At 43.8% G+C, this 24059-nt stretch overlaps 1 protein-coding gene across 3 annotated transcripts in view; it reads right to left on the bottom strand.

Annotated features, from left to right (window-relative positions):
* The window catches only part of LOC119464206 (tuftelin-interacting protein 11), a 37963-nt gene extending 13998 nt beyond the window's left edge, over positions 1-23965 (bottom strand). The window contains exons 1-12 of one of the 3 annotated variants that reach the window (XM_037725072.2): positions 23681-23965; positions 23250-23367; positions 21317-21474; positions 17756-17862; positions 13914-13971; positions 11754-11963; positions 11152-11302; positions 8192-8474; positions 5136-5283; positions 3504-3694; positions 2268-2464; positions 413-631 (exon numbers count right to left, since the gene is read on the bottom strand). In XM_037725072.2, the coding sequence (XP_037581000.1) occupies positions 413-631; positions 2268-2464; positions 3504-3694; positions 5136-5283; positions 8192-8474; positions 11152-11302; positions 11754-11963; positions 13914-13971; positions 17756-17862; positions 21317-21474; positions 23250-23358 (1831 nt within the window). In that variant the 5' untranslated portion in view covers positions 23359-23367; positions 23681-23965. Of the gene's footprint in view, positions 1-412; positions 632-2267; positions 2465-3503; positions 3695-5135; positions 5284-8191; positions 8475-11151; positions 11303-11753; positions 11964-13913; positions 13972-17755; positions 17863-21316; positions 21475-23249; positions 23368-23680 lie in introns of those variants that run through there. The other 2 variants (XM_037725074.2, XM_037725075.2) reach the window with 2 other exon arrangements.
* Between the last annotated feature and the right edge of the window lie 94 nt (positions 23966-24059).

The raw sequence follows: 24059 nt of genomic DNA, 5'->3' as shown, positions 1-24059 counted from the left end.
AAACTACGGTGGTGCAGAAACCTAAAAAAAAGAGGGGAGGGCGAGGATGTCAGCACAGCGTAAAAGCTGACACTGTCTTGACATCTGAGAATGTAATGCAACATGACCTCACGAGACCACAATCAGGGTATTACGAGAAACCGAGCAACATGATGATGCGTCTTGAGATTAGAGAACACGATTACGATGTCACAGGAAAATGAACAGTGTGAAGCAACATGCTCAGATGTGACGCTGTACTCGTGACGCTATGGGGAGACAAAGAATGAGCCGAAATGAGAGAACACGCTCGTGATGTAACCGGAAAATAAACGTGACACAGCATGATCATGTGGTGCTGCAGTTGTGACACTATCAGAAAATGAGAAATGTGACAAAGTGTGAGAGCCTGACAGACCGTGCTGGCGCTCACCCAAGTGCTGCTGGTGTGGGTTGATGGGCATGGCCTGCAGAGCCAGTGCCAGCTTGGGCAGAATGTTGGCGACAACAAACGCCTCCAGGGTCCCCTGGGAGAAGACGCCCCGCCAGGGCTCCAAGATGAGCTTGGCCGAGCCATCGCTGGGGTGCCAGGCACTAAGTGCGTTGGCCAGCTTCAGCCGGATAGGTGGGTACAGGGGCTCCAGGCGCAATCCTGCAAGTGACGGACGATGAACGCTACAGTGTTCTGCACGCAGTCACATCGAGCTTGCCAAAATGCGATTATTCTAGGGTACGCACAGCAGTCACTTGAAAGCAGGTCTAAGCAAGATTACAGTGGGACAAAAGTGATAGAGTTTCAATTAAGGACATCTCAGGTTTCCTGGCTGACTGGCTTCCACAGTTCGCAAGAAAATACATGTCATACATTTAAAGGTACTTTAAAGAGCAACATTAAATCAGTTTAGACTGGTCAAGTATTCCTTGAAAGCTCTATTTTCATTAAATGGGCAGTTAAGGTTGATTAGCAGTAGAGAAAATGGAAGGCCAAACTGAATTTTGCGCTGAAACCTGAGCACCGGCATTTACTGTATTTTCCGGTCTGTAAATAGAACCTTTGTGTAAGTCGCAACCCCCTCAAAATGACAGTTTTTCCAAGGGGGGGGGGGGGGGGACAATGTATATAGGTCGCACCGGTGTATAAGACACACCTGTACATTCGGTAAGACATTAAAAAAATTACAGTGACGTTTCACTTCGTGAACGTGGATCATGCGCAAGTGTACGAGTGCCATTCCTACGTAATTGCAATAGCAATAATATGAACACTCCAGACGCATTTCTGCTGTCGTGGTCGCCACGATGTTCTGTATAAAGTCCAAGGGTGATAACATCGTCTCCACGCGCTGTATGCTGTGTGTGCGAGTGAAAGTGTGCGACGGTGATCCGAATCGTGCACAAGGGAGGAAAGCGGGAAAGCAGCACGGAAGAGGGGTGGGGGTGGGGGGGAGGGGCATGTGGCTTGTACTCTGGTAGCAACGGCGTAGTTTGCGCAGCAGCGCGCCGTATCTTAAAAGCGATCTGCATATGCAACGATTTCGGGATCGGTCGACCTGCAGTTGGCCTGCCGCTGCTTGCGTTGCTGCTCTGTCCTTCTCGCATGGCGCTCAGCAACTCGATCATGAGACGAACTCGGTACCTCCATAGCGCGCACACAACCCGTAGCAACTGCCACAGGTGGTCAACCAAGCAAGCATCCAATCAAATTTTGATGACAGTTTTTCAGGAAAAAAAGAAGAAAAATAAAAATATACACAAGTCGCACGCACCGTTCTATAAGATGCACTGACGAAAAATTCAGAAAAAAGAAACGCGACTCATATACTAGAAAATACAGTAAGTGTGATGTCATGAGTTTTAATAATACTTTTTTTTTTACATTTTACCTGTTTTAGTGCAAGGAAAAGTTCTTTCAACTAAAATGATTGACGTACCAAAGCCACGATTTGATTATGATGTACGCCGTAGTGGGGGAGGGGGGGCTCGAAATTAATGATCTTTAACGTGCCTTCAATGCACGGGACATGGGCCCTCTTATGGTAAGAGTGGCCATTTTGCTATTGCAGTAGTGTAATTTGCTAATGCAGCTTAACTTAATATTCCTCTTTAATGTCGCTTAAATGTTTACCAATCAAATTTGTTCACCTCATGGCAAAACACTGACAAAAAACATCATAGCAGCCTGGAAAGTGCACATTTTCTCATACCCTGCTTATTGTCACAGTAGTCCGATTTCTATCCACATAGTATCAAAGCCATAGTGTCACAGTTGTCACACTTTTGTGACATACCCATGAGGGGAAGCCACGGGTGCAGCCACGAGTGGATTGGCATGGTGTCTGTCAGCGGATTCCATGCTTCGACCTCGGTTTGAAGCTTTGGAAACACGAACTGGTCCAGGATGTTGTCCAACATCCATCGGGGCAGCAGCGGCATCCATGTCTCGAGCAACTCGATCAACGGATCACAGTTTCGCGGTGACCATTCTCTGATGCCGCATAGAAAAAAATGGTAGTCTCATGTTAGGATTAGCGACAGCAAATTGTTCACTGTGTTGTAAGAGGTGAGCTGCTGCCAGAGTCTGATGTTACGCAGAATGAGACAAGAAAAGACACGCCAGACAGGAATTTCACGCACATAGCGAAGACTCCATAATTCTAAGACCTAAGCCTTGTTATCATTCGGGCTTACCTTACACAAAATTATCAGCAGCCACCTTTTTCCTTTTCTACTTCCCTCTCCCCCCCCCCCCTACTTATACTGTGGAATCTCGTTGATATCATCTTCACGGAAACCGAAAAATAAAGCGCATCATCCAAAAATTGTATCCTCCATCGTATTATCCACCTAAATCATATTATCGAGAAAAGAAAAAAAAAATTTATCATCCCGAAATACGTATTATGCAGAATTGCATCAACGAGGTTCCAATGTACAAAGCTCTTGGTGGACATGCAGCTGTTCACTTTGCAGTTTCCAAGCTTCGCAGCCATGTGGACAAACCTTCTTGCTATTGAATTTCAAATTGTCAAAAGAAATGATTTCCCAGCTTGGAAGCTTGTGCTGGCAAGATGGATGGCAAGATGCCTGAACATGCAAGATGTGATGCAGGTAATGGCCACAAGAGAACCCTGGCTAAGGTACATATCTTGTATGACTGTGCAACCTGCTCCAATTTCTAGCTGATAAGTTCATTTTTTTTCTATAAAATTATGGGGGTTAAATGTCTTAACGCAACACAGGGGATATGTGAGAGGTAGCCATGGGGGAGGGCTACGGCCTAATTTTGATCAGCTGGTGTTTTATCTCTCTCTCTTTAATGTGCACTTAATTTAAATCTAAGTACACGAGTGTTGGTGCATTCTGCCCCCATAGCAATGTGACTGGCATTCGGGAATCGAGCGCACGACCCCTCGTGCTCAACAGTACAATGTCATAGACACTGAACCACCAGGTAGGGTCAGCAAGACAAATAAATGCCGAGACAAACAAACAAAGGAGGGCTCAGCAACGGTCGCCCAACTCACAGTATCGCTTGCCGCACTGGTGGCATCCAGGTCTCCCAGACCAGGTTGTGGTAAGGGTCCTCCTCGGGTGCGTCACGGTGGTCGTGCGTCCTGCTGCCGTATATCTCGAGTAGGTCCTTCCACGTGCAGAATAGGCTGACGTGGGCGTCCCGCTCCTTCAAGGGGGACCAACATTCCAGCTCTTTCTTCACCTGAAGAGGAATACCAGAGGTTTCTCGGTTAATTTAGCCCTTTAACTGGCAGCTCAATGATATTGACCCAACAAGAACATCTGCAAAAACTAGCAAAACTCAAATAGTAGTCTGTGCCTCTAAAATTACCTTTATTTATCAACTTGCTCAACAGTGGTATGCACAAAAATGTAAATTGGAAGCAGCAGGAAATGTCTTGCTGATGAAAACAACAGGCTTCATTGTTCTCTTTTTAGCCTATGTGGTGGTCATATTCTTGCCACTGTGAAAATTGTTTCGTTTGTTTAAGCAAGCTCAAATTTTTTTTTCTTTCCATCTCAAGAACACACGTTGACCTTGTCAAAGCAAGTACCAAACACCAGTCTCGGACCTTTTCCTTTTAATTATTTAATAGGGTATCAATGGCTTTTGTGTGATTCAAGGAGTGCACCAAAATGAACCTTATTGTTCTGCCTTAACTAGAACAAGAGTTGCGAGACTTCAAAGCTTGAATCTCGAAAAAATGTTTTTCTGGTGACTAATTCAATATCTCGCACCTCATGTTCTAGGTATGGCAGACCAATAAAGTTGGCTTTGTTGCACTCCTTGAATCATACAGAAGCCATCGAAATATTATTTAGTGATATATAAAGTACACATATTTGGCAAATCTTTGCGGAAGATAAAGGAAGCTTGCATGAAATTTGAACGGAGAGAGATAAACGAAAACCGACTTTATATTCGTAATAAGCAGATAACACGACACATACGCGCAAGTTTTGAGTAGTATACCTTGAAGAATAAAGATTTCAAAAATTTTTCGTCACGGACCCACCTCCTCCCTTAACCGGCAGCTCAACAGTATTTTTCACCTACTGCATCTCGCTTAGTTTCTGGAGAAACATTCTCATATTTAATATGGTGTTTGTGCAATATGAAGAAGAAATAAAGCAATAAAAAAATGTCAGACCAAGTCTTTTTATCTTGCCAGTTGACCCTTTCATCGTCGTGTTTTTTGGGAGGTGACACCTCCAGCGTCGGGCTTTTTCTCTCTCATATTATAAAACAAACATAACGGTTTATTTTTGGTTATGCAAAAAGGGGGGAAATGACACAGATAATGCCAAATGCTCCTTTGGTATGGTCCTCACATTATTATCTAACATCCTTGACATGGCAGGACAGAAACACGAAAATGTACCTGTACACCAGTGACACCGAGAGGGTTAAAGAAATGGAAGACGAATGCCTTGCATCCTCTCCACAAAATTTAGTGCCCGATCGCAGAATATTTTAGACGGCAGGATCCCCCGCCCCCTTCTGCAACTGGAGAATGCTGGGAGAGGTCTTCATCATATAGTGGACCTAAAATAGGATGATGACGATGAAAACACAACCCATTTTAAAGCCAGGTGCACATCTCGTGGCTTTGGCCATATGAAAATCTTGCAACGAGCCTCACCTTAGGGCACAGGAGAGTGATGGCCAAATCCGAGAGCCCGTACATCTTGTACTCTTCGTAGAATTCGTCTTGCAATGTGTGGAACATGGTAGCACACTCCTGTAATGTCAAAGGCTCCGGGTGCTCCTCTTGGCTGCGATCTACCATCCTAATTGAAAAAGAAAAGATAAATAACTTTTAAATGAGTAATTAAAAACCGGGCAAGTAATAGTGCTATGTGTTATAATGAACCACCCGGACAATAAAATGCAATCTTTCTGCAAATTTTCACTAAGGCAAAGTAGAGGTAAGCGTAAAATTAATTATTTTTCTACGCTCGAAATGAGGTGAGCAAATGTGGCTGCTCTATCAGCGGACCGGGTCCACTCCTTGCGACCAGTGGCATGCACTAACTCGGTCCAATTACGCCGCTGAGGGCCATCGCAGGCAAACCTACGCATGCTTATACTCAGCCCCGAATGTGTTCGGCAGAAGTCAACGATGCAGTACACACCCGACATTGTGCTATACTCGCGTTTTGTGCATGGTCAGTGCAGTACAGTCAACGCAGATAGTGCGGGAAATCTCAATGGGCACAACAAAAACTGTTGCAGCGACACAGGAGAGCATCCCACTACGACTGACAACCGAGGAAGACTGGGATTGCGGCAATGAAGGGCTGGGTCGTGGGACGAGCAACACAGCACATACAAGGAACATGGTATCCAAGACAAACATCTGACGTGCGGATGGTATGCTTCGGGAGAAACATACATTCTTGATGTCAATGCCGTGAGGTGCTGTGCTGTGTGGCTTTCTGCTCGTTTAGCTTTAAAATTGATTTTAAATATGCTTTAAGCTACATTTGCCGTTGAAATTTTGTAAATGACGTGTGTGTGTGCACAGAAATCGATCTCGCAAGTTATTTCAACTTTGAATTTTGTGTCAGTACTCCTTCAATACGGGCAACTGGAGTTCAAAAGACACTGGCAATGCTGCAGTAACAGCCTACAGTAACGTCCTGTCAATCTTAAAACTTTAAAATATACTACAGTCGAAGCCAAAAAATACAAAAGTTTGGCGACAAATACTTAACATTGTTTCATTGCTCAAGGTGCCAACTCTTTCCTAAAAGGTCTGCAAACAATGTTTTGTAATGACACCGTGAAGAGGTATTCTGCTCTACAGTTGGAGCTAGAGTGACCTGTGCGACAGACGAACATTCATGCATTTTGGGTATTTGACCTTCGACATTCCTCGTGTAATCCCAAAGAGCCATCCCATAAACAAATAAACAAGACATTTATTCAATCAATTCATGAAAGATTCGTGAAATAGTGGCTGAAGTTTTAGGCACTGTTGTAGATTGTTTCTATGGAGTTCTATGGTGGTGCTACGCCACCATAGAACCCCACGTGGTCAAAATTAATCCGGAGCCCTCCACTACGGCGTGCCTCATAATCAGGACTGGTTTTGGCACGTAAAACCCCAGAAAGCAGAAGAAGGTGGTGCTACTGCAAGGCTTGGCGCCAGCACACACTGTCTACTTTACTTTTCTTCCTGTGTTATACCGACCAAATGCGCATACCTCAAGGGCCCCATCTCCCTCGAAATATTGCACCACAGCGATGCAACAGCAATGTAATGATGCACCTGGCCAATGGCGAGGCTGATGTATGACATCAGGAATAGAGACAGTGATGGCAAAAGACCAATGAAGAACAGAGGAAATGATGTCACTCTGGCAGGTTGCCAGATCACTTTGAGTGGTTGTGTATTTAAGCGGCCATCACACTGAGGACGGTATTCTTTCCTGCCGTCGATGAGGTGAGCAAACCTTGTATGCTGTAACTGCGAACTAGATCCGTGGGAGTCACCTTAGTTTGCCTGCCACCAGGCAGATTATGTATATTGCCCTTCGCTGTGCACTCCTTGCCTATATAAAGGTTGCTCACTTTAAACAGCCGACTTTACGGGTAGGTCCAAATAATAGAGCAGGTCTCAAAGATCAGGCTCTGCAAATTTGGTTAGTGACCATATCTCTATTCAATTTAATCGTAAACCGGACACAAATAAAAAGGTTGTCGCAGTTTCACCTGAAAGGTGAAGCATCAATTGCGATAGCAAATTTCTAGAGAGCTATACGGAGTAATGATAGTAGCTTTATCAGCTGTATAAACTTGTACATGCAGCAGCACCGGCAACATGCAGAACTGTTGTCGACGCCGTCGGCGTTTTGCTCGCGTTTGCACAAAATACGTGCGGCGTTGGTGACTGTTGCCGGAGCCTCTGATATAAATAGGCACTTGGTGCCGCAGCTAAACGTCGCCTCCCCCCCACGGCCTTTCGCGCGTCGGAAGAAGGCGCGTTAGCTCTACATCTATTGTAAAGGAGGAAAGAGACGCCTACTTCTGCAGCCCTTAAGGGAGCACGGCGCAGAACGCGCGTTTGTTCTCCGCCATGGGTTCACTCCCGAGAAAGCGCGCGTCCCTCGCGCCCTTTCAGTCGCATACACAGCGTTCGGCGGCGCGCGGCGACGATTTCATCTCCATTGACGTCATACGGAACCTCATGGCGATGGCGACGGCAGAAATCTGCTTTGGAGTGTCCATATAATTGCTATCGCAATAAAAGTTGTTAAATTATTTATGTCATTACGACAAATCTTTAAAGGCACCCAACGACAAAATCGCAAAAGCTGGCAGTTTCAGCCACTGTACACCTTTGGAATACTGAAGCCATATTCTTGGACGACCACTTTCAGGGGTGCTTTCACTTTCGCTTGATTTCATACGACTAGCACTGGACGTGCCAGCGTCGACAGGGTACAGCGCTCCTGGCACAGTGCCACGAATACTGTCATCCGTAAATGCCGATGCGCCTGGCGCTAGACGCGTGAACCTTCCCGAAAGTATCCCCAAAAGTCCATGAATACTGTCCCTATAGTCATCCAAACGATCATGTGCTCTATACAATCACTTTCCTCTGCGTCTGTTTTGCCAATGCCTAAATAGCTCCTGCAAAGTGTTAAAGCCTGTGCCAACCAATCAAGTTTCAATGCAGACACAAAAACTCACGCCTGCACGAGTTCGCTCAGTTTTGCCAGCCTCCGCTCTTGCTTCTCCTCGGCCGTGATGAGCTCGTCAAGACGGTCCAGCTCATGCCGGAGATTGACGGTGCGGTCTTCCTCGTGCTTGGTCTCGCGGTCGTTCTGCACAATGCGCTGTTCCGTCATGTCGACCAGTAGATTGAGGTTGTTCGTCAGCTCCGGCACCGAGAACTGTGACCCGACGGCACGCTTCAGCTCGATCTCCTCGCGTTCGTCAGGCCTCGAGTGCTGCTGGTGCAGCTCGTGATAACCTAGGAGATACGAAATGACAAGCAGTCTTTAGGAAAGCCAGTGAAGCTCAACAGCACTTCTTAAGTTTGCAGTGATATTTGCAGATTGACTGATTGGGTTTAGCCCTTCGTGGTCACGTGTCTGGCCCCTCCTGCCACGTGAAAAAAATGGTTCCGGTCAGATGTCTGGAAGCGCTCGACAAGCCCACGTGCTTGCGTTTCTTGGCTATTTCCTTATTTGGGTTGGTAGCGGCAGCTTTTAGGAAAGTTTTCAACCAAGTGCAGAATGTCTCCAGATGAGGGCAGTACTTTCTTAACAGCATTTGGAGAGATTTTTGCCCGATTTGCGACGTGAGGCACTGGCATGATCGCAACGTTTTCTGCTCGTGCATTTTATGGACGAAACTCCAGTGAATTAAGTGAATTAGAAGATGATTTTAGTGCCATGGATGAATATATTTCGCCTTCATATGGTCAGTAAACGTCCTTGGATGAGAGCACTTTGAAGAAAGCGACAATGAGGACCCCACAGACCTGCAGTGCAAATCCTGGCCTCCATTCAGGAGAGTGCTTCGAGCGCTACCACACAGTGCTCAAGTACCCATTGGGAGATTTCACATAACTAAATCGCTTAACATGTGTTTGGTTACCTGACCAGTTTTTCTGTGTGACGTCCAAATTGCGCAAAATGGCTCCTGACAAGAACAACCATAAATTGGGTAAATGCTCATGACCGCAAAGGGTTAATGAAGTACTGACACATCTTTTACTTTTCAGTCTGTTTTAAATGTTCAAGCTCTCTAATTCTTAGATAGAAAATAATAAGAAAGAATAAACACAAAAAACTGGGAACTCATAAGAGCACCCTGTTCACTATAATACCTAATAATACTTAGTACAATACATACTCATTTCATTTCTGTGATCTCACCAGCTGCCACACTTCAATGCAACTAGAGAGATGCATAGAGCACTCTTCATTATTATTATTATTATTATTATTATTATTATTATTATTATTATGAGTACAAATTTTCCTCTCTGTGTCACAACGCCACGATAAAGTCTACGACGCTAAGTCCTGCATTTAGAGACCAACTTTAGTATCAAATTAATGTATCTTGCCTTTCCCAACCTTCACAATGGCAGAGTGCGATCCTTTTAAGTGCTAAAAGTTTATGTGCTAAGAGTTTTTTTAAAACTTCTCAAATATGTGTTGGTACTCCTGTGTTATAGCAACACTGGTGCTATAAGAGACCCTGTAGTGGGGTGCTCAGGAGTAATTGTTACCATCTGAGGATCTGTAACCTGCACTTAAATCTGAGTGCCCGAGCATGTTTGCATCTTGCCCCCGACAAATATGAATCCATCACCGTTGTTGTCGGGAATCTTACCGGCTACCTCGTACTTGGCAGCAGGATACGATGGTCACCGAGTCACCGAGGTGGGCAATAATGTTGACTGCTCTTGCTTTTGTTTCGTGAGCAGCCGTCCTGCCACAGGACATGAGGTTTCGAGTATCACCGACTTCTTTAACTACCGCACTTGCCAGTGTAAGGCCAACACTTCTTTTACCGATTTCTTACAGGGTATGGTCCTTACACGAGACAGGCTTATCGCAAGTGCGCTCTTCCACAGAACACCGCTCTTCTTTCTATCATTTCTTTCGCTTGGTATGTGCTGCCACTCGACGTGAAGACGTGGAATTTTTACTTGCGCCAATGGCTCTCCGTTTTTTTTTCTTTTTTTTTTTTTTATGGCAACGGTGCCTCAGCTCTCGCGCTTGCGCATCCGGGCGGGCGCGCGCGGCACCGGCGGCAACGGTTTACTCCTGCGGCGGATCCCGCTTGTTGCACTAAACTGATGGCTATCTGGTTTCAAATCTCTCAAAGGGTGACCGCTTGTTACTCGATTGTTTATCGCCCAGCGCGGCGCGATTACACCTGTTCCCAGGCAGCCGCCTATATACACAAACGATGCTGCCGTTTTTGCGGTTCCCTTTTTGGAGACCACAAAAGCTCTATAGCCTGTTGTTGGCGATAGGACGAAGGCTTCTCACTTGTTTCGGTTTCCGGACGTGCACACAACCATTTTTCAGCGCGCTTATCTTCTTATTCACGTAAAGACTGAATTATCAAACTTCGCTCAGGCTGCTATGCGCAATAACACAGCCACTGGTGGTCCACTATAAAGACATTTATTCAGTTGTCTTCATAATTTCAGTACAAATTCCCAAAAGTTGTAGCTCAACTCATGGCAATTTGCACAGTTTACTATGGAAAGCCTAGCGGATGTGGATGGTAGTGGCAAGTTCTCCTTTCTAAGCACACCAGCAATGTGTACACATTTTTCATCTACTTCCCACTCCCATGTTGTTTTGCACATGCAGTCGCCTGGAGTTCAAATCCGCGGTACAGTGAAGTGCTTCCCCACTGTCACTATCAACATTAGCCTGAAATCTGAGATCTGGCGGGATATGGCGATGATGGCATCATCAGCAGGACCGCAACTAGCGCCATCTAGCAGCGGCTTGCAGAAATTAACCAACACGCAGGTATGTGTGTGATGCTTAAGTGAAACTTTTCCCCAAATCTTTGTGCTACAACATTGGCATGTGAGGATCACGCAATAAAATACGGTAGGCTGCCGATTACATCCTAACAAGCTGGAAGGCACTTCTCGGAAGCAGCGTACGTACCAGACAGAACCCGCTGCTCTGGCCCAGTCATGTCGATCACCTTCACCTTGCTGAGCTTGCTCTGGGGTCCAGTGGGCGGTTTCTTGTAGACCCCCTCCGACTTGACCTCTTCAATTGTCTTGTAGACATAGGTCACCTTCTTTTCACCCTCCTGCATGGGAAACATAGAAATACAGTCAAACCTCATTATAACTGAATTGGTTTATAACTAAATAATGAATATAACGATGTAAGGGAATATTCGCCCTGGGAATCATCATAGAGATTCGTATTGCAGTGCATGCAATAATGGTAATAACGAAGTAATCGATATAACGCAGTAATTCTGGATCCCCCTTCAACTTCGCTACAACGAAGTTTTAATGTAGCTGAATGAAAACGCACGAACGACTTCACAGTTTGAAAGCCTTTCAAAGGATTTTTTTTTTTTTTAAGACAGTGATACCCCCCCCCTAGATCACATAGTTCTGCTTCATTTCCAGGGTCTAAACGAGATGTGCGAGGAAGTGTACTTGTAGGACTTTGCACCTCTCCTATTGAATGTTTTGGAGTGCGAACATGTTTCCCAGAAACCAGCTGCTGCAACAGCTCCTCTAGCTCACCTTGCGTTTTCGCCACTGGTTAAGCTCGGGCTGGGCCCTTTTGCGACCTATCGACTCGTCGTCCGCTGCGTCGGCCGCCATGAGCCTTGGCCCTTTGGTCTCTGGTCCATAGAGACCGATTGCTCCTTTGCCTTTGCGGACCTTTGCTTCGATGGGCGCAGAGATGCCCTGGAGGTCTCGGCCAAGACCTTTACCCGGTTGGTAGCCCATCTAGGAAAGGAAAAATGGGGGCGTTAAGCTCAAGCCCTGCCATGGAAAAAAGAGCAATGAACAATGTACTTGACTGCAATTACATTGTGGCACAGTATGATCCACTGTTAAAAGGAACATGCAGGTGGCATTCTGCCATCCAGACATGACACAAAGACCCAAAGACAAATTATTCATGTATAAATGTATGTCTAACTGGTTGTATCGGCCATGTTTTTCATATAAAGGCAAAGAAATATGCCAGTTATATTGGCCTTATTACTGGTTAGATGTTCCCTTTAACAGTGGACAATAGTGTAGCATCTATACATGTAGTGTGCATGCAGTGTGTATACATTCTAAATAGGATTACTGTGCTATCTTCACTAATTGAATGTGGACAGCTTAATGAGACCTATGTAGAGTGTAGTAAGGTAATGGTGATAATGATGATAGCTCATTCTCAATTCCAGCATGCAACCTGTGCTTTACGAAAGTAAAAAAAAAAAAAAAAGAGTACATTCTGCCTTACTTCATTCCAGGACCTGTCTATTATCTGTTTATTAAAAAGTTTTCCTGGTATTCTGGGTATTATTTGTCCCTATATTCGTGTACTTGTACATATATTTTCACTGTTTATCAATGCACAGTCCATCTATTGCAAATTACTACACCCCACAGGCGCAAGACTACAGGCTCAAGACAAAATGAAGGTGCAAGATTACAGAATCCAGAATGAGTCTCTGGAAAACTTCATTCCAAATTCTGCCTCGAACTGGTGAACAATGATCATGTGCCGTGCTTCGCTATTTGCAAAGAGATCAGCGAGACAGCTCTCCCTGGCTCAAACCCAAGAATGCTGTGCGGAAAATAGCGACAGCATTTGTTCTTGCAGGAACTGTGACTTGCAGACAGACTTGTCAGGACTTGTGACAAAGGCAACATGATGAGCTGATAAAAATATGCATAAATTGTTCACTAGTACAGCTAAGTGGTAGCACGATTTATGTCTAGTGACAAAAAAAGAAAGGATATCATTTTAGAAATTTGACAGAAAGTCAATGCGTGGCTGCTTTTGGAATGAACAAAGCTTCATGACCTGGACAGTGACAAACAGTACCGTCACTGAGCACAGCGACACGCCGATGTTTCATTGCCAGGATTTTAAATTGTAATGGTCATCTCAATGATTATTCAAACCCGTATGTGTTGTTGATTTAGCCCTCAATAAGCAATCCTTTACATGCAAGCCACACTCACAATGGCAATCTGATATAGGCCACTAATGATTTAGTCAGACAGTATACTAATCATGCATCTCATAGTCAACTCGTCATGTGTCAGGTAGGCCCAGAAAATCCAAATGTTACGATATGCACCATAATTATGCACATTTTTAAGAATATCAAAATTTTCCCGCTTGTATGCGAAACATTTTTGTTGTCTCTCAAATGTCAAATAAAACGCTTGCTGCACAACATAAAAAAAATACATCGAGGTAACACACTCTCCACGACTATTTACAACCTAATTTAAGATAAAGACGTGCTAATTTTTTTAATATCCTGATATAAGCTGTGATGATATGAGACCACTGAAAGCCAGTAAAGATTAAGAATCAAGAAATGCGCATTTTTTTTTTATTACGCCAAAACCAACTCAAAATTTTAAAAATTCGTCAATTAAAGAGAACAACCCAGCACTACATGTCAGCTACTGTCCGTGACACAAGTGATATCGAACCAGAAACCTTGCACTGACAATTTTCATATGTTTTCTGTTGATTTCAGTGGCACTAGCAACATTTTTCAACAGTAAATCCTTGTAGATAATTAAGCCTATTGCAAGAGCAACAATCTTTTGCCACCTCAGCCTAGAGGCCGGGCCTATAATGTGGGGCAAAAGATTGAGTTTGGAAAAGCGCCTTCAACCGATGATCACTCGGCAAAAATCAATTGATCAATCTCACACCTGAAGGAGTAACTTAGCTCCAATACCCTTCGTGTATTTCTCCCAGTTGCCGAAGCCCCTGCAAAGAACAAGAGAGAAAAAGGCACAGAGTCAAAAGAGACTTTTCAGGAAAGCACTTGTTGAGTGACACGACAATGCACACATCGTTTGCATTTTTTTGAGGTAAAGAGAGAAAAGGGTTTGCGTACACTGCAACCAAGTCATACTGCAAATACCTTTAATGTTTAGTAATGCTAAAGAAATTATAGTAAGTTCATTAAAGAAATCACGATTGACTGACAGATGATGTTTAATGTCCCAAAGCAACATGTTGGCTATGGGAGATTGATTTAGTGATTGAGTGACTGACAGCATTAAACTACCCAAAGCAACATGTTAGGCTATGAGATAGTAGCTGATTGATTAACTGATTGATTCATTACAGCATTTAGGGACCTAAAGCAGCCTGTTTGGCTACAAGACAGAGTGATTGATAAATTGATTTACAGCGTTTAACAACCCAAAGCAACATGTTTGGCTACGAGATAGTGGCTGATTGATCAATTAATTGATTGATTTACAGCTTTAACAAACTGAAGAAACGTGTAGCTACGAGATAGTGACCAACTGATTGACTGACAGTGTTTATTGTCCCAAAGCAACATGTTGGCTGTGAGATATTGATTTAGTGAGCGTCATAGCACCTGAGCTACATGGCAGGTAACCCTAATTTGGGGTTTTAAGGTAACCCAGATCCAAGCACATATTAGTGCTCGTAGAGTCATGAAGTCAAGAGCCTTGGCAAAATATCATCTGGTCAGGAGGAAGTATGATGAAACTGAGGACAAAGACCGAGGATAAAATATTGTAAAAAAAGACTATTGAATAATGTATAGCTAAAAGATTGTTAAAACCATGCAAGCCTTCACCACAATCAACAAGTGTACCATGTGTGAGCTGAAACGTCAAGTTTTCCATTGTTCTTTAACTTTAGTTGGCGTCTTTGTCCCGCCTCTTTCAGACCACAATCCTGTAAAAGCATGTGCGGCCTCTCATGCAACCTTGTGCAAAGCCTACGCAATCCTGTACACTTACTATGCGGCATCTAATCTAGCACAAACACTGTCCGATCCTGTGCAACCACATGTAGGCAGTTAAAGGTGCCTTGTTACGGCGTGCTATGACATAAAACTACCATCGCAGTTCCGTCTTCCTACATGGCTTTGCCAAAACTGTTTTTTTTTTCAAGACTTATCAGGCTTTTAAATACTTATAAGGCCTTTTCAATACCATAAGGCCTTAAAGAGGCATCTTGGCCCTTTAAAGACCTTATACGAGCTCAATTCGCTTCCTGTCAAAACAGCCTTCATGGCTTTTTGACACATCGGACTCGTCAAATGTATTTTGGCAAGTCGGCAAACTAGCAAGGTTTGGCAAACTAGGAAGGTTTCGGACAACTGAGAGGATAGAGCAGTTGCATAGTTACCACTAGATGCAACAGATGGCGGTACAAGTTCTGGAAAGCGTTTATACGGGTCAAACTTGAGACTGCCCGCAGAAGGCATAGATTGCATAGTTTTAGAGTTCTAAACCTCAATAACCATTCTGGCACCACTTGTGGCCAGATGTGTTGGCTGTCAAGGAGTTAAAGCCCTAAAGTTTTCGCAGAAAATTGAACTCATGGCACATGCCTGCAATCTAATACCTTTCTACTTAGGCTGGCAATGCATCGAGAATGTCTTGAGGGCAAGGAAGTTGGCATTATTAAATAATTACGAGGTTTAATGTCACAAAACTGCACAGTAGGTTATGATGCATGCCGTAATGGGAGGGGACTCCGGATTAATTATGACCACCTGGGGTTCCTTAATGTGCACCCAAAGCACACTACACAATCATTTGAGCATTTTGTTGATAACGGAATGCTATTGACAAAGCCGAGCCTGTGACCTTGCGCTCAGCACAGAACACCACAGCCAATGGTTATGCAGGCATGCATGGAGAATCCAAAAACAGTGTAATGAACCCTCGTCAGCAACTCACCATAAAGAGAGTGCTAGGTCATCTGCTCTCACAAGCGACAACTAAGAACAATTCTAAAGCAAACTACTTGCAGGCAAAGGCGCATACTTCAAGAGAAGCACAAAGTTCCAAGTGGAAACAAATAAAACAGAAAGGCACGACCTTGGTAGGTCAAACAGCGACAAAATTTATTTTAGCCTCCCCCCGTGGGATAAGCACTCCTTGGAGGTGAAATACGAGTCTTATCACTAACCTGACACATTGTTTAACTGTTAATCATCCATTATTACATTACGCACAGATGTCTTTTATTTGCTTAGTCGCGTTTGCGAAGTTTCATCCACTGCTAAGCACGAGGTCGTAGGATCAAATCCTGGCCTCGGCGGCTGGACTTAAATGGGGGTTAAATGCAAAGACGGTCATGTCCGTGCATTGGGTGCACATCAAAGAACCCCAGGTGGTTAAAATTAATCCAGTGGGGGACACTACGGCATGCCTCAAAATCAAATCATGGTTTTGGCACACAGAACCCAAGAATTTAATTTTTAACTTTCATTTTGACACCGTCATTCATCAGTGATGCAGTATGTTGTGAACCTAAGGCATTTGCCAAACATGCATCACATATTTCCCAATTACTACCATTAGCAATACTATTACAGTTATTAGTAACACCTGAGTGTGGCTTATGCATTGCTAGTAATGCAGTTAGTGAAATAGGCAATTTTAGGCTGTTACTTGGTGTTTTCGCACTTCATAGAGCTCTTGTCACTATGCTGGTGAAGGTATGCAACCACTTACCACATTCTAGTTGGATTGGATAATAATTATTACAACTGAAGATATAATAACTTGCTAAAAAGTAATCTTAAAGGCAGGGTTGCCAGGTTTTGGCTAGTGTTTGATAGCCACAAAAATTTCAACGCAGTCTGAAATCACTACAAGCTACTGCAGCTACACAATAAAATTATTTAGATATTAATAGCATTTCACGTAAAGAGTCATTTTTTTGCATTACAACGACAGCATTCAGACACTTATGCTCCGTAATACTGCCTCCCGTGACACTGAAGTCTAATACCAAGTCCTTGTTAGAACATGTCTCTTCATCGAATATCATAAAGAGTGGGTTCTTATGGCTCCTGTTTGGCTACTTTCTTGGCTATGTCTCTGATGTATGGCCAAGGCAGGCTGGTTTATGGCTACATTTGGAAATTTTGTGGCTGCTATCGAAGTAATGAATTTGGCAACCCCGATCCCTATGCTGCAGTGAGATTGCAAGTGACTGTTCAGAAGACGACTCTTGATGCAGACCATACACAATCCCCGATTTTGTCCATGCTCACAGATACATTGAAAATGCTGGGCTGTACAAGGAAGCGTCTTCTGATTGTTGTACGCAGCAGCACCAAAGTGACACATTACAGGAGCACTGAACACATCCGTGTGAAAACGTTGCACTGTTGTAAGCTAATCCTTAATTGGTGCAATTCGGAGCATAGGTATGCTGCACCAAACGTACATGAATTTGACCTTCCTTTAAATCCGACCGTGTTGAGGAGACCAGAAAACAGCCCACGACATCTGAACCCTACTTGAAATATTAATTACAGACAATTCGAACCAAATGCACACGTCCACGAGGGTCGAATTGATGAAAGTCTACCACTGTGCTAGATGCCCAAAATACTGGGCCTTTTTTAAAACTTATCAACAGTAAACATTTAGCTTGGACCTGGCTAGTTTACCATGACAGGGCCTTACTGCAATTGGGGCACAGTTACCTTTTACAATGAAAATGAAAAAATCTTAACATTTACAGCCAGCTAAACACAACTTACCCTTCAGCACCTAACAGGCCATGGGCAACACCGCCACGGCCGCCTGCAAATCCAGTCTTCTTATTTTTCACTGGAATCTTAACTTCTTCCTCACTGCTTGATGCATGCTGAAATAAGAAAAATGTCCAAGCATCACAAAAGGAACATTGCCATCCAAATGTTTAAAAAAATCAACGCAGAAATCCATTGAATATGATTGTCGAAGTAAGAAAGTAGCTTATGCGAACTGGAGAAATCAAACGGACACACCAGCAATACCAGCAATAATACTTCCAAACTACTATATTGCTGACGTCGAGCAGAAATCGCTGTCGAGATGTATTGGTAGGCAGCTTGACAGCGTGAAGACTAAATGATGGAGATGATGATGGCGGCATGACCAAAAGATGAGGACAATAGAATGATGACATCATGTTAACGGCTGCCCATCTCAACAAGAGAAGCACAGTCATTTATGGCAATGGATGCAGCCTGAAACTCTCCTCCTCTCCCACTGCCATTTACTCCTGTCTCCAACTCCTGAGTCTGCTTCCGTGCTACCAGTCATAATGGAGTCACTGGCACAGGCCAATTGGTGAGCGCTTGCAAGGTCCAGTCAGTGGACACTCTCCTCTCATCCTGTGACCACAGGTGCTCACGTGCAGCCTTTTACCTCGGCGAGATACACGGCCGCTGATGCCCAACTATGCGAAAACAGTAGCCAAAGGAACCTATTTTCTTTAAATTTGTTCTACGACTTCTTTGAAGGGGCCCGCAATGCTCCCGAGAAAGCTTGTTGATCAGCACCAATAGTAGCATTGCAATGCAGTGATTTTGTGCACTTCATGCAATGGTCGTGACGTCGATGTGATCATTGATTATGACGTCATTATGATCATTGGTCAAAAAAATATAACATGCGATTTACATTTGCATGATATTGCGAGTACTGCGAAAAAACTACAGCACTGTGTTTTACAGTAACCTTAAGTATTGCATAATTATCACAAAACCACGAGCATGATTTTGCAACCATGGCAACATTGTGTTAACAAGCCGAGCACAACGTGTACCAACGGCCGCCTCGCTTTTGTAACCACAGAAGTGATGCCATGGTCTCCGTGGTCAGACCATGCGCTGCCCGATCACACACGCCATGGTGACACTTTCAACATGCTGAGCAGGCTTGGCAACCATGGCGCGCCAACCTCCTTTGTGTAACATTGATGCTCTGTGGCAATGGGCGCCGCACTACCACGTCATGGGAGAGTGAAATGTGGCATTCGGAGCTGCGAAAATTCGAGTCGATGGTTACTCTCATTTTGCATGTATTTTTTGAAGTTTATGCGCCCAATAACTTGGGTTTGCGTGATCATAATTCTGACTGCTCTTAGTTCTTCGACATGTTAAGAGGCCTAGAGCAAAGATAGTAGCCATAAAGTGTTGCAGGGCCCTCTGCATTTTTCGAATCACCCCAGTAGGTAACCAGGTAAGTTCACTGCAGCAAACCTCATAACTGATTGAATGGTAAAGTTGAACGTCCCAAAGCAATACGGGGTCTATAAGGGATGCTGTAGCCAAGTGCTCAAGATTGACTTTTACCACCTGAATTTAGCTGATGTGTACCCAAAGCATGGTACGCACCCATATTTGCATTCCATGCCTATCAGAATGTGGCTGCCACACAGGCTCTGAACCCCCGACCTCATGCTGAGCAGCAGAACAACATAGCCACTTACCCCGTTGCAGTGGGTCTAAAGGTCATAATACGGCAGGTTGAATTTGCGGAGGGATTAATTAGGGCCTCCTCTTGAAAACAACCTTCTTGCTAACCCCCCCCCCCCCATTGAAATTAAGTTTGCAATCTCCAATCATGTCCCTCAACTTGCTTTCTTATGTGCCTTACGTAAGTCTGTTAACTTGATTGGTAACTGCAATCTTGACAACTACGGCAGGGGAGTATAATGTCGCATTGGTAGTGGTGGTCAAGAAACTGAAATGCTGCCTTAAAAACCAAACTTTTATAGGGTGAACTTATGCACAGAAGGCCAAACAACACTGAAATCACAATGACAGCATAGCGGTAAGCACGGTCATCAAATGTCATGCTGCATGTCAAGTCCATTCACTTTTATGCATGTCTCATCGTACGTTCCAGAGTATCACTGATGCTACCGTACAGTACAGAATGCGGAACACTATTCTTGTCGGTGCTCACTCACAGTTTAGTTTCGGTTTTAGAAGTGACAGCTTTTCGGTTGTCTGGCAGCCAATTGTGCTCAGATGACTGGCTTCAAATATTGCATTAGGATCAATATTGACTCAGTGCCAGGCACACTGTCTTGGCACAGTACCAGTAAAGCCGCTGCCTGTAGACGCCAACGTGACGGATGCTGATGCACGCAAAAGTGAGCAATAATATTACTGGCGGCATTTCGGAAAGGCTCCGTGTGGTCTATCCACGGCAAAGAGCATCTATTTTGACAATTTTGCTTGTCTCTAAATTTTTTCCCGCTTTTTGCAACTTTCAGTTAATCCTCTTGCCCACACAAGCTGACGCCTCCTGTTCATGCATGCAATGTACTATTACTGTGCCATAGTTGATAAATTGAAGGAGTACCTCCTCCTTATGGCGTGCGATCCACAATGGAGTCACCTATGTTGCCGCACAAAGAGACAAAGATCACACAATCCAAGCTTTTGTGTGAAGAATCCTCAGCTTGTCACCGATTGAAGAAAATATGCAAGGTGGTTCTAACACACAAAAACGAAAACACAGAGGGCGTGAGAGATGTGCGAGTGAGAAGTGAAAGAAGCCCTTGCTGTTGTAGTTGTTGTTGTGGTCTCAAATCATCGCTCATGCCAATGAGGGGAATTGGCCACACTCCATGGAGGTGGCATAAAACACAAAACACACACGAAAAAAAAAAAAGGGGGGGGGGGGATCAAAAAGGGAGCATTGTGTACCGTAAGAACAACAGAATTTTAGCGGGGCATACTTTACAAAAAGAATTCAGGCACACGGCAGTTGACACCACTAGTAACGCAACCTTCCGGGCGCTTTAACGAACTTATGCAGAGCTGCTATAACGGACCTGTGGCTGGTACCCAACTGAATACCCACGCACTGAAGGATAATAGCTCAAGTGTCGATAACTTTAAGCCTAGATGGCTAGTCTGAAGCAGTGGCATAGCCAGAAAGTTTTTTTTTTCCCAGGAAAATGGGGGAGAGGGCATGTACCCAATGTGGCCCCCCTGGCTAAGCCACTGGTCTGAAGTAAAAGGAATATTCTGTGGAAGGAGGAAAAGTGGTGGCAGGAAAGGGGGAAAAAATGATCAATTGTTTCTGGTTTGTTGTTACACAGAAGTTTTAGTGAAACCAGATCAACAAAAGTAAAAATTTACTTGCAGAACTCTACAGCGAAAGCTCGATAATGTCACCTCAAATGGTTGTGAAAGCGCATTTTATCGTGTTCCACGCAAACTGTAGGTGTCTGAAATCACTAGAGTCATCAGACGAAATCAGGGATGGGGATTCAGTGAACTTGAGAAGTGGAAGGTGTTCCAATCTGCCGCCCTCACCTCATCTTCACTGCCTTCTTCTTTCTTCTCTTCCTGCTTTCCCACTTGACGCACCCCACCACTGACGAAGCTGATGGGCGCAGAGAAGTCCTTGTGCTTCTTCGAGGACTGGAAACTGGGCCGCTCACCCCCTTCATCGTCACTGTCAGCCCAGATACCTGAGGTAATCAAGGGGGACATGTCACAGAGTTCAAACGGTCTAAAGATGCCTGCAAACAGCTAAAGAAATAATTACAATTGAACCTTGACATAACAAATTGTTTGCTATAACTAACAGATATAACAAATTATTCGATATGAAAGGGTACATCTAAAATTTGGTTTACCACATTTTATTTCCAATCAGCATTAAACAACTTCCTGAATATTAGACAAGCATTGTGCCTCTTCTGGTGGCAGACGCCAGCCTGCTTCTTGCTTTTTTTCTCTCTCCATCAAGTGTGTGTGCGCGTGTTTAAAACATATATATATGTTTTAAAGGTAAATAATAACAACTGACTGCTATCACAAAATCGAAAATGCCATGATTGGAGACAATATCAGTTACAGAAAAGCAAACATTTGTTTGACTGGCAGGTAAAGTATGTATTCTGGTAGCAAAAAATGCCAAATTATTGGGAAAACCAACTCGAAATACCACATTTTGGATGCACATGCATGTTTTGGCCAATAGCTTGGTTTGGATGGCCCAAAGCTGGCAAGACGACAATGCTGATCTCACATGAACAAACAATTGCATATTAACAAAGGTGCAAACAACATTTGCAATTCAGCATTGTTTACATGCAAGCCACAACCAAGCCGACAGAAGATTATGGCTGGCCTGTTGCAGGCATCACGTAGACTTGTGTTTCTTTTGCATAGGGCCAACTGTGAATTTCTTTTGCTGTTATCAGTGTGTATGCTTGTAAAAAAAAGGTATAATGAAGGTAATTCTATGGCAATTTCAGGATGAGTGTTAGACTCACAACTTTTGTTGATGTTGCTTCCTACCCCAAGAAAGAACTCTTTGCTTTCATTTTAGGACTGTTTGTGCTGCCTTATTTTACCATACTATATTTGCTACTCTTGATGTCAGTAGTCTACAAAATTACAACTTGCAGTTTTGGTGTGAGTGCATTTCACCAAGTTCGAATGATTTCACATGCTATTATATCCTTCTATAGCCCTGTAGTTTGTCAATGTGTAATGTGTCGTGATTTCGGCACGTATAGCTTAGTTTTCGTATGTGAGCACTTTCAGAACTGCACCAACATTGTGTCCAGCATGTCCAGCGTTGATTTAGTGGGTATGCAATATTCAGATAAGTAATATTTACTGAAGGGCATAACATAATTTTGGGCCAGGATTTTGTAAAGCAATAGCAGAACATGATAATGCACGAAATCTTTTACGGGTAGTATGTTAAGCACGGGTTAAGTGAATCCAACCGAGTCCATTCCTTTCAAGTAGAGCATAGCACGAAGTGCAGTATTTTGTGCAACAATAATGAGCAATACAAGTGGTAGGGTATGCGAGTTTGTAAATAGTATTTGCATACATAATATGCAAATGCATGAAATTAATATTGAGAGTTCGAAGTGTATGTAATGGGAAGATATGACGTAGTCTATAAAGTATTGAAATTTTCTTGTAGATAGTCAGTGTAGGTTCGAAGATGTGTTTATGCCACTGCAGTTAGCTGTCATGATAAACCCCAAAACACTTTGCCTGATTAACCCTTTGCAAGTGACAGTTATTGAAGTTCAAATATTTAGTGCTCGTTCATCGAGTGTTTTTCGCAGCGAATACTATGTAGTTACTTTTAGCTATGTTTGCTTGAAGGCAATTAGGTTCCAGCCAGCTTGACAAATGAACAGTTAAAATACACAAAAACAGTTTCACATTGCGTAGCATCATCGAAAACGAGAGCGGCAAAGTTAGAGACACGTACCGTAAATCTGCTGATTTTTCGTGGGCCGCCTCCGAACTCTGTTGATGTTGAACTCATTGGCTATGTCCCAGTCGGTGATCTCAAAGTTCTCGATTTCAACATCACCCATGCTGGCAATCTGAACAAAGACAAAAAACGCTGCATGAAACGTTTCCAAACTATGCCAAAACAATACGTCGCACCTCTTGGCACTGCTGCACTTATAAACAAATGATTAATTTGCACTGATGTGACGAATATTGCCATGCGAAAGCTACAGTCCGAGAGGATTTATTCAAAGACTTGAAGATTACAGCTTCGATATTCGCGAGCAATCTGAACGGCGCACTCGCATACGGACAGACTCTTTACTCCCGGTTAAGTACTGCGTGCTTCTGGAGGACGCATTTAGCAAAGTTATACATCATTCGAAGGGACAGTAGGTAACTTACCCTACGTTGGTGCGCAGACAATCAACGGGACCAGCGAATTACTGACTTACGAGAAATGCCGCTGTCTCTTAGGAAACACCAAACACGAAAAGATACATTAACACAGATTTCACCACAGTTTAGCACCGACTCGTAGATGGGTCACGATGTTTCTCAGGTTATCTCTTGCGTGAAAACAACAGAGCAAGGCCGCATCTCCCGATCTTTCGAGGGTTTGCACGGTTGCACGAACGACGAAAATTGCACGCAAGACAAGCGACGCCGAGAGCCTTCATCAACGGCTACGGCTGGCTCTTTTGCTAGTGAGACCAGTGACGGCTCCATCATAAATGCAAATCTCGAAAGCCACATGCTTTGTCGTACAAAAGACGCTAAAAAT

Source organism: Dermacentor silvarum, chromosome 9 (assembly GCF_013339745.2).
Source record: "Dermacentor silvarum isolate Dsil-2018 chromosome 9, BIME_Dsil_1.4, whole genome shotgun sequence".
NCBI classification, from domain to species: Eukaryota; Metazoa; Arthropoda; class Arachnida; order Ixodida; family Ixodidae; genus Dermacentor; species Dermacentor silvarum.
Note: the sequence above shows the minus strand (reverse complement) of the source record. Positions and strands in the feature narration are given on the sequence as shown.